Below are 11495 nucleotides of genomic sequence, written 5' to 3'. Positions count from 1 at the left end.
TATATATATATATAATGAGGGGGTGCGGTGGCGCAGTGGGTTGGACCACAGTCCTACTCTCCGGTGGGTCTGGGGTTCGAGTCCCGCTTGGGGTGCCTTGTGACGGACTGGCGTCCCGTCCTGGGTGTGTCCCCTTCCCCCTCTGGCCTTACGCCCTGTGTTGCCGGGTAGGCTCCGGTTCCCCGTGACCCTGTAAGGGACAAGCGGTTCTGAAAATGTGTGTGTGTGTGTATATATATATATATGACACAGTTTACAAAGGAATATGAGTGCAAAATTGTCAGAGTTGTAACTGACATAGAATGTTAATTTCGGGGTTTGTTCATCAAGTGCTTTGAGTTCTCAGACTTTAAATGCCCATCTAGTGTCAGTGCCTGTGAGTCTGCCACTTCTGTTTTTTGCTGTTACTGATAAATAATATAGAATAGGAATAATAATTGACTTTTGCAGTTAACAAAAACAGCACCTTAATTATTTCTGAAGAACATTTTATGAAGTGCACCCAGCACAAACTGAAGTTAGCGGTTGACTTCTGTTTGTATCCTGCCAGTGTTTACCAACTGCGCTCCCTGTTGACCAAAAGAGAAAATTGAAGAACAGAAAAGTGGACTGTGGTTCCTGCTGGGTTCCAGTGATAGACTTCATGTTGCTCCTCTTTGCCACATTCTCTTGTCACTTCTAAAGAGAGGAAGCAAAATAAACCAGGAAAAACATGTGTTTAAGAGTACAGTTAAGTGCACACCTGAAAAAATGTGTGGCTATGAAGTTGATCAACAAAAGGTCATTATGAGCACAAATTTGAATTTATACCAAATTCTTGTGCTCTTCATGACAGACTTGACTTAGTCTTAACCTTATAGTCTCTAATAACACCTGAGATTTTAAGACAAAAAAGATCTCTAATTATAAACTTGTGTTCAGTTCAGAATGCTATGTGAACAGTAATATTTTATAACTATGTGGTGAATATTGAATATTATGTAATATTCTACATTTAGTTGCAAATTAATTTATTATGGCTTGCCTATACTGGTGAATGCACTATAGTATATAAAAATTACAGTACCCACGAATTTTAGATCTGTACATGTGTAATGAAATGCAAGAAAAAGCTTTATCAGATGGGTCTCTTGCCATACTGATGAGTATTGAAACTTTTCACTATTAGTTCAAAATACAGTTTTAGTACGTATGTCAAATACTGTACACTATTGTGAATTTTAATTAATTTTGAGTCAGTTGGTAACTTTGTGTAGATTCTGTGAGGTAAATAGTATAGAGTAATGCTGTTGTGACTGTCATTTCCTTGAAAAATAAAACAGTATGAATGTAGTCTCAACTTTGGTTTTATTTCCAAAAACAAGATGTTCCTCACTTTAAAGTTCAGTTTGATACACTTAAATGTTCTACAGAGATGTGAACCGCAAAACAGTTATCTGAATGTTTGAATTTTTATTAGTAATAACAGTCACTGCATATGAAAATATTAGCCTTGTATTATCGGGTCTTCATTTGCATTAAGCACTATACATAAATCTATTGAACAACTAAAATCACTCAGTTTTGAATCCATCAGACACTATTATTTAGTAATCAGACAAGTATCGCTCAAAAAGGCCATACAGAAAAATAAACACTCTAAATAAACCTTAAATAAACAGCTTTACTGCTCCAGTCACAGCAGAACTTGTGCTGCCTCACAAAAACAGCTGATAGCATACAGAATATAAAACATTTTACAATAATGAGCAACAGTGACTTACATGACAATCACTGCAAAGTGTGTCTAACTATGAAGCATATAGATTATGTTCTAATTAAACAAATAATGTTCTGCTGAAACAAGAATGAAGACCTTCATTTTTCCGGCAAAAATGGTACAACGTACCATTTTTTTATTCACGAACTTTTGCTGTGGCTGCCTTGCATACATGTGAATATCTCTGCTGGTTTTTGTATGATGCCATGAAGATCAATGTGTAATTTTTTATTGTTATTTAATTTTATTATGACTTGAGTAGTTTGTGTGGGGAATGATTACAAACGTGGACCTAAGGGGTGTGTTAAAGCACCTGGACCTGGCATGGAATTAAGAATATAACATTTAAAAATACAGCTTCACACCCCGAAGTTTTAATAAGATGGACTTCCTCATGACTGCATTTATGTCCAGGTATAAACGATCAAAAAGGGAGGACCATTATGGAGGACTAATGGAACTCTGTTAGGAAGCTTAGCTGGCTGTGGGTGTACAAGACATTCATTCCCAGAAGAAGAAGCAAGGTTCTAGCTGTCAAACCCCTACACCCTGCCCTTTTTCACGTCCCCGATGGCGCCCCACACATCAAACAGGAAGACATCTGGAAAAGCAAAGTCACCCAGCACCGAGTCCAGAGCCTCTGCAAAGTCATCTGGGTTCCTTTTGTCTTTTCCTGCCTCCACGATGGTGGCCGCTGGAAGATCACAGAAGGGCTATTATCTACTGCTTAACAATCAATTAAGCGCAAATCTGGATATTAGGAACCATCCCTTCAGTTTCAACCCCCTTTGAAATATTTCATGAAACACTATACCTTCCTCATTTTACAATATTTTTTATGTTGATGTGATAAGGTGCTCTAATAGGATTCCTGTAAATCAATAAAGGATGAGTGAATTCAGCTCTGATTACAGATATTGCAATAGCATTGTTCCATTTGTACTGCTAAACATACTGTACAGACACAGAACATTTAAATTATATTGTGGCCATTTAGACCGCTATTACTATGGACATCTTGCAGATACAAATATACCATAAAATACATATTTAACAAATTTACTTGCAGTTTATCTTTTCATAGGAATACTTGTGTATTATTGTTGGCTTTAAACTGCTTGCTGTGTTAAAATGCATGGGAAAAGAAATCATTTCTCTGTTTTTTCGAATCCTCTAAAGATAAAAAAGGAGAGAGGTCATGAAAAAGGAGCAGCCAGCATTTTTTTTCTGGCTCTATTTTTATCATTCAGCATTGAACAGCTGTCTAGCACTTGATTTCTGGGTAAACAACTGTCACTATTATGTAAAATTATAAATTGCATCTATGTATCCAAGAGGTCTATTCTGATACCCCCTTCTGTTAGATCACATAAGCAGTGCTGTTTATTCTGCAAGCAAAGCTCTCTCACCAAGTTCCAAGTCCCTGATGCCCATGTAACTCTCCAGTAAGTCATCCACCTTCTTAGCAGCTCTCTCTTCAAACTCATTGGGCTGCAGAAAAATGATGATCATGTCAAAAGTTGGATCACAAACTCAAACAGCAAACCTGCATGTTCCCTTTCTCAACACATAAATCCATATTTGGTGTGTGTCCTGTCTGAGTAAGAACTTTAGATCCAGCACACTGGTTGTAAATAATAGCCCCCTCTGACTAGTGATGATTATAGAAAGACCTCATTTATATCTGAAGAACCTCAGGGAGCCTTAGCCCAGGGTGAGAAACCTGACTGATGGCTGTTGGAACTCACCACTTCTTCTACAGTAGCAGCCCCTCTGGACCTCAGACGGAGGGTCTCTTTCCCGCTTACCATCTTCCCCTCGCTGGACTTGGGAGCCCTTGTTCTCTGGCCAATCATGTCTGCAACAGAGTGGGGCAGCAACGTTGTGGTGTGTCAAACACATGAAATGACTCCCCTGGGTTTGTTCCAGCTGTGAATGTCTAGATAGAATGTAGCACTGAGTTTGAAAAAAACCACCATTAATTTTGTCTCAGTATTCCTCATCATTCATGGCATTTATAAATAAAACCCTAAAATTGTAAACTACGCCTGAATAAATACATAGGAAAATGGGTAGACTCTTAAGTACAAGTTTTTGCTAAAGGATGAAGTTTAGCTCTTCTCCATTTCCTGCTCATTTTTTCAAGTAATAATACAATAAGATAATATGTTTGACAGCTCATTTCTTTACTATGTGCCCTTCATGGGGGTCAAAGAACAGCTATGGTATCCAGCTCCTTATACAACCCCATTTCCAATCAGCGAATAATCCAGCACTTTGAGAACAACTTTACCCAAGACAAATTGGTGGGATTTTGGGCATTTCACCCTCTACAGTGCACAATAAAATGAAAAAATTCAAGGAATTGGTCAAATCTTGGTGCATAAAGGGCAAGGCCAAAAACCAATTCTGAACGTGCGTGATTTTCGAACCCTCAGACATCACTGTCTTAAAAACCATCATGTGTCTGTAATGGATATCATGATACGGGCTCGGGAATACTTTGGTAAACCTTTGCCAGCCAACACCATTCGCAGCTGCATCCATAGATGCAAGTTAAGGCTTTACTGTGCAAAGCAGAAGCCATACATCAACACTGTCCAGAAGCGCCGCTGACTTCTCTGGGCTCGGCGTCATCTGAGATGAACAGTAGCACAGTGGAATCATGTTTTGTGGTCCAACAAGTCAACATTTCAAATAGTTTTTGGAAAAAAACCAGCTGTTGTGTTCTCCGGGCCAAAGAGGACCATGCAAGCTGTTATCAGCATCTATCATGGAATGGGGGTGTATCAGAGCCCATGGTATGGGTAACTTGCACATCTGTGAGGGCACGATTAATGCAGAAAGATGTGTACAAATTTTGGAGCAACATAGGCTGCCATCCAAATGCTATCTTTTCCAAGGACGTCCCTGCATTTTCCAGCAGGACAACGCCAAACTACATTCTAGATTGTCACTAGATTGGCCTGTCTGCAGCCTTGACCTGCACAAAATACAGCAACGATGACCCTGTACAATTGTGCAGCTGAAGACCTGTATAATTGATGAATGGGCGAAAGTTCCACTTGCTGTTCTTCGTTCCCTGGCTCCTGACTATTTGCCTCACCTCCCGACTTCGACTACGGATTTTCGCTCTCACCCTGACCCCCAATCGACTGACTCTTCGCCTGTCCCCAACAACGAGAACACGTCCGATCCCTTAGTTCTAAAGAAACGATCCTGCACTTGGGTCCAGCCTGCCCCACGTCCTCTGTTCACTATGACAATTACATTCCAGCCACCCTCTTCTTGTTGCTTTAAAGTGTTTTAATATTTAAAGTTTTTTCTTTCCTCGCAACTATTCAAACTAGTGTTAACTGCAAGCCATTTCTGGGTATGCTATTGGCCATTGTCAGCTATCAGTTACTGTGCCACTTACAGTATACTGAACCCTTAAAAATGTCTGTTAACTGTCCACTGACTTCTTTTTTTGATTTCATTGGCCACGTTCAGCTGTAAGTCTTATGTTTCCCCTGAGAACAGACCAATCAGACTTCAGAGCTGAGTTTTGTCCCACACTGATTGCCAACCTAGTTCATTCACATGCAGCACAATGAACTCTAAGGGGAGGGGTGGGGGCATGGTTGTAAGGATGTAATACATTAAAATTTTTCTTTGTCCCCTTATTGTTGGCTGAATTATTTCGGAACCCAAGAGGTATTTATTTTTGAACTGAGTTATTAAGTCTCTTTCTAATTTAAGCATATGGACTACATTTTTTTTTTGCATACATGTTCTTAGCATGTCAACAGAAAGCTAAATGTTTTAAGTGAATTGTTAGAATTTGTACAGGTTACAATTACCACCATTTAAGTGAATATACATAATACCTATAGCTATGTATGAAGTTTTGTTTTTTTTTTTTCCCCACAAACAGATGATGTATTCCAAGTTTATGAAGCACGTACTGTGGGAGATCAGGGGAGAAGTTATTACGACCACAAAGTGGTGCTGCTCACCACTTTTGTCATTAATTCACAGTCCGAGTGTGTGCATTTCCCTCTACAGATAAATTACACTGCCTGTGCCTTTAGAAGATTGTTATGTTCCAGATTATTTTTAATTGCATTTTCTTATATATTTTCTATAACGTTTCTCTACATCACAGCAAACGTGAGCGCTGTCTGCCCACCAATCTGATACATGATAGTGAAGTGCAACCACAACGGTTCTTTAGAGTTTACAGCCTGTGTATGACGGTGATAAATTGCCAGGATTACAAACATTGCACATGTTTATGGGATGAGCCACAAATAAAATGAGGTACATGTGTGTTGTTACGCTTTTATTACGGATGCCAGAGGGTGGGTGCGGTAGCTCAGCAGGTTTGGCCAGGTCCTGCTCTCTGGGGGGTCTGGGATTTGAGTCCTGCTTGGGGTGCCTTGCGACAGACTGGCGTCCCATCCTGGGTTTGTCCCCTCCCCCCTCCAGCCTTATGCCCTGTGTTGCCTGGTTAGGCTCTGGTTCACCGCAACCCCACTTGGCACAAAGGGTTTCAGCCAGTGTGTGTGTGTGTACTTGTGGCAGAGACTTTAATCTCAATGCTAAGATATGGCTGCTCCTTGTATGTTTTGAAAAGAGTTTGATGTTGACACTTTCCATGTCTTGTAAACAAAACGTGTGCTAGGATCTACTTACCTTCTAGTCATGTGTGGTCCATACATTAACACATTTCTTAATAGCAACAGCAACCTCACTCACCAAAGGCCTTCTTGGGCTCCACCAGCCGCAGTGTGAAGGGTGTTCCTTTGCTCTGCTCCTTCAGCATCTTTGCAACTTCATAGTGCCGACAGCCCACAATGCTCTGGTCATTGATGGCTTCGATGTGGTCGCCCACGCACACTGTCTTTAACCGGTCTATAGTACTGCCCTCCTTTATTCTCTAAAACCAAAAAGAGATTTAACACTGAATTCTGGATTTCCTGGTTTACATTCTGATGTTTAATTGATCTAATTAGTGATTTCATTTAAATAATTAGTCATTTCTTCTTAACTTATTTTGTCAATTCAGAGTAAGTGCCTTGCACAGTGGTACTACAGCTGGAGGTGAGATTCATATCAGTTGCTTCCAAACACAGCAGCTCCACTATGCTTCCTGCCGTCCCCAGTTTACCACCCAAATATTCAGTATATAGACAATTACATCAGTCTCTCCATCTGCTAAATCAATGTAAAATTAAATGTGTAAATAGAAAGTTCAAATGTGGCATTTTTTGAATACATGCTGAAACATCCGCGCTCATAAAATGACAATATTTAAAATTCATCAAAATTTGCTAAGAAATTAAGGAAAGCCCTGCAGTGAGACTCACGTTTTCAGTAAAAACAGTTAAATGTACCAACTTAACACTATAAATAATAAATAACAGCCAATAAATAAATTTGGTTTTCCACTGTGCTGTAACCATAAATCAATAATATTCCTTTTTGTGAAAGGTATAGCCTGTCCAAAGATAGTGCTCCCCTTTGTGCTTTATTCATGCAGTATGTACTGTTCACTACATTCTTATGAAGGGTTGTCTTCCATCAACAGTTTATTCTTTTCTCACAGCTGGATGTGGGCACTACCTTAATGAACGCGTATCCCGCACCGTTGTCAGTGATCGTGAGGCCCAGTGCATCCTCCGTTTTGATAACTTCCACCTCTTTGGTTTCTCCCCGCACATGTGCAAAGATGAAGTCTTCCAGTCCTATTTGACCACCCAGGAGCTTCTGCATGTCCACCTTGTGGGAGTTCAGGGTGCAGAAAAGAATCTGGCCCCAAAAGGAGCGGCACAGAACCAGCAGGTATCAGTAATTCCAGTTAGACACTATATACACACAGTGTGGTACCGGTGTGTGTGTATGAGGTCAGAGTCAGAGACTTCTAGAAACAGATAGGCTGGAGCAGCTGCCAAACACACTCACCCATGTGCCTGGCTGTTCAGGGAAAAGGTATTAAAAATACCCTATGAGTTTTGTATTATATCACCTTCCTTACACATACAGTACCAGTCAAAAGACTGAGACCACTTAACCCGGCAACACAGGGCGCAAGGCTGGAGGGGGAGGTGACACACCCAGAACAGGACTCCAGTCCCAATCACAAGGCACCCCAAGCAGGACTCAAACCCCAGACCCACCACGGAGCAAGACCTGGCCAAGTCCGCTGCGCCGCCATACCCCCCGCTAAGTATTGACTAGATGTGCTCAAATTTTTGACAAATACTGTATAATACACAGATTGCTTTGGCAAACTGTTTCTAAACATGATCGTGCACATATAAAGATGACATACTAATGATACTGTGCTGTAGTAGCAGTATCTAAACAGCGGACACCCAATTCACATTTACACATCAGGGATACACATGGGTCAAACCAGCTTTGGTAATGGCAGGGGGTAGCTGAGGGCTATCAAAAAAACGATGTAAACTCCATAAATGAAGGGTGGGCAACCATTTTTTCCCTGGCAAAGTCTATGGCCAGTAAATCACTTAAGTGGCCATAGCATTTTAAAAATGCTGAAAACATTTATTTCAGAACTCTAATGACATTCAAAGTCAAATATAAACACAATGCCTAAACTTATTTACTTTAATTTATTTCTATTGTTTATGAAGTTTTTATTACATTGGTAGGGGGGGCGCGGTGGTGCAGTGGTTTGGACCAGGTCCTGCTCTCTGGTGGGTCTGGGGTTCAAGTCCCACTTGGGGTGCCTTGTGACGGACTGGCGTCCCGTCCTGGGTGTGTCCCCTCCCCCTCCAGCCTTACACCGTAAGTTGCCGGGTTAGGTTCCAGCTCCCCGTGACCCCATATGGGACAAGCGGTTCAGAAAGTGTGTGTGTGTGTGTGTGTGTGTGTGTGTGTGTGTGTGTGTATTACATTGGTTTTAGTAATACTGAACACACAAAGGTCTTTCATTTCTCAAAAAAATAATTTTGTTAATATTGTCTGCTGCTTGTTACTTTTATTTTGTATTGCAGGTCTATAACTTTTTATGTATAATCTGGTAATGCCTGAGTGTGGCTACACTGCAATGGACTGGCGCCCTCTCCAGGGTGTACCCCCCAGTCTTGCTCCCAATGCTTCCAGGATACTCTCTGGTTCACCACAACTCTGCTCAGAGCAATCGGTTATAGAAATTGCGTAGACATGAATGAGTTATTTTTTCTTCAGAATATTTGACGAAGAAACAGACATTAATTACTAACTGTTAAAAAAACTGTTTAAGTAACCATCTTTTCGTGAAAGAGCTTTGTAAGGTCGCTCTTCCAACAATACAGTAACATTTACGTGTTGATTTTGCAAAAGGAAAACACCAGTCAAACACTGGACAGTGAGCACATTCTACAATATTCTGAGCATAAGCAATAAACCAGATTATCTTTCCCCACAGAACCAGTCCTCTAAAGCAGAGCAGACAGAAGAGGCAAACCTCCCTCTCTTGTTCCCATGGCAGAAAATTGAGCAACTTACCTCTGAGGGAGAGATGCCAAAAGCCTCTGCAATTTTGGCGTAGAGCTCCTTCACGTTCGTGAAGCCGTGGATGCGAGCTGTTGGGCTGCCATGGGCCAGCTGTGTGTGAAACACCAGCTTGGGCCGAGAACACGGGGGTGGCGGCGGTGGCGAGGGTGGAAGTGGGGGCGCCGAGGGCACAGTCCCCTGGGCCGCCTCCTCATCCACATCCTTGGTGTCTTCTGCCGGTGGGCTGGTGGGCAATCCGTTCTGCATTGGCCCAGGCTCTGGCTTCTTCTCCAAAGGCTCTGGCTGCATGATCTCCAGCAGGTGCACAGAGCACCACTGGGCTCAGTCGGATGAATTAGTGATGAGCGTCGCCTGGTAATGGGATCCAGGTTAGTGTTAGCTTCACGAGGAGGACACCCGACACCGGCATGCCGTTCTTTTGTGACACTGGAGACAAACAGAGAACGCCAAAGAGGGCAACCAAGACATCACACCATCAGGCACCTTGAAAGAATGCGAAACGTCCTCCTGGCAGGTCAGGGTCTATTCACGCAAGGGCCACAGATGATCCCACTGAATTCGCGCCCACAGAAGCACAGCACCGCCGCGACACATCAGTGAAAAGATGAAATGCTGATGTTTCCTCCAAAGCAACACACGATGATCATTAACACCTTTATCCAAGGTGACTTACAGTGTTAGATTACACTGAACAGTCATTCACTTATCTGTAAAGAGGAGCAATGTAACACACATGCACAGACTGTACGCAACTTTAGAGTTTCCAATTTATCTGAAACACATGCCTTTGCACTGGCAAAACCTGAGTCAGTGAGGCCCTTTCTTGTGTTCTCAGACTTGTTCATCAGTTGTCATTTATACAGCCGGGTAATTTTTACTGAACCGGTTCAGGATACACACCTTACTCAAAGGTACAGCAACATTAAAAACACGGATGTGACAAGTATGTTTCTTACATTATGTGGTATGTATACTATTACATGAATAAACGGTGAGAAAAGATTCTGCAGTCAAACTCTCGTCCTTCATTTAGAAAAATAATTTCTCATTAATTTTTTTAAAAATGTCATTTTTTGTACATTTCTAGAAAGGTGTTATGGAGCCCCGCACGTACATCCTGACAATACAGTCACAACACAAAACTAACTTATCCAATTTCCACTACACTGTTACCAAAATGTGTCCAATATTTTTGTTGGACTATTCGGGAGAACAGCATGTTTCATACTATCTTTCGCCTAGTAATATAGAGACCAGAGTTCAGGGGGAAAAAACTATGAATTCCATTCAATCCAAACATTCTTCCAATTATTTCATTTAGTTTAATAAACACCGCAGCTAAACACATCACACACTAAGAAAAAATATATAACAATTCAACCTAAAGAGTGCGGCGCGCAGCGCTGTAGGTTTGAAGGGGGCAAAGAAGGACGCAGAGACAGCGTTCATAACAAACAATTTATTAGAACACCAGCCCAGAAGCACTAATACTCTACGGTGCGAAGACCCCTTTTGCCCCAGGACCTGCGCTTACAACCTGCCTTAGCAATACTAAGCTCTCCTCCACACGGTCACCCTACCATTTTCCCCTTAAGTGCCCCCAGTGGTTACACACGCACATTTAATATTATTTCCCATAATGCAACTATTTACATTTAAACACACACTCCCTCCTAAAACAGTAACGCGGGGTCGTTACAACAGTTTTATTGTGTCACAATAAAAAATATTGTTACACACTAGAACGACCAAATTATATAGAATTTGCTCTTATTTTGTCAAGATTTTTGCTACCTAACAGTGAGCAGGCACTGTACTTATGTAACTCTACTACTAAGTCATGCAGATCTATTTTGAAACAGTATTTACAATTAATTAGATAAAAGTGAAAAAGCAACCGCGACATTAACACGTGCAAAGCGCTATCGTCTATCAGCAAAGCATGCTGGGATAGCATTCATCGCCTCACTACTGTTTCCCAGAATGTGCTCACAGCTTTCGCTACCGTCACGCGCTTCACAGCTAAGTTTTTTTCTCCGATTTTCCTCCGTAACCCCGCCCATTTTGATCGTTCCACGTTTCCTCACGCGGAAAAGGCGGGGTTACGCCCCTTATAAGTATATGGGCGGAGCAACACCGAGTACTGTAATTGAATGGCTTTTCTGACGTGACCGGCTCCTACCACGCGCGGGCTTTTCCTATTGGTCGCTGACCTTGGTCCGATTCCGGC

General features: G+C 41.7%; 1 protein-coding gene across 1 annotated transcript; it reads right to left on the bottom strand.

Moving 5' to 3' along the window:
- Positions 1-183: 183 nt before the first annotated feature.
- On the bottom strand, positions 184-11285 carry gipc3 (GIPC PDZ domain containing family, member 3). The gene is made up of 8 exons (XM_018760393.2): positions 11259-11285; positions 9749-9887; positions 9257-9616; positions 7367-7552; positions 6500-6680; positions 3508-3617; positions 3169-3250; positions 184-2453 (listed from the first exon to the last, which is right to left on the bottom strand). The coding sequence occupies exons 3-8, from the start codon at positions 9551-9553 to the stop codon at positions 2302-2304; spliced, it is 1008 nt and encodes a 335-aa protein (XP_018615909.1). The 5' UTR covers positions 9554-9616; positions 9749-9887; positions 11259-11285; the 3' UTR covers positions 184-2301.
- Positions 11286-11495: the final 210 nt, after the last annotated feature.

Source organism: Scleropages formosus, chromosome 2 (assembly GCF_900964775.1).
Source record: "Scleropages formosus chromosome 2, fSclFor1.1, whole genome shotgun sequence".
In the NCBI taxonomy this organism is placed as follows: domain Eukaryota; kingdom Metazoa; phylum Chordata; class Actinopteri; order Osteoglossiformes; family Osteoglossidae; genus Scleropages; species Scleropages formosus.
The sequence above is the reverse complement of the archived record's forward strand: the minus strand, read 5'-3'. Positions and strand labels throughout refer to the sequence as shown.

Bases quoted from the DNA above. Each gene is read 5' to 3' on its own strand.
- gipc3 (XM_018760393.2), bottom strand. From the start codon at position 9,553: ATGCAGCCAGAGCCTTTGGAGAAGAAGCCAGAGCCTGGGCCAATGCAG. The intron at 7,553-9,256 runs GTAAGTTGCTCA...TTTTGGGGCCAG, and splicing joins TTGGCATCTCTCCCTCAGAG to ATTCTTTTCTGCACCCTGAA. The intron at 6,681-7,366 runs GTAGTGCCCACA...TTTTGGTTTTAG, and splicing joins CGGGATACGCGTTCATTAAG to AGAATAAAGGAGGGCAGTAC.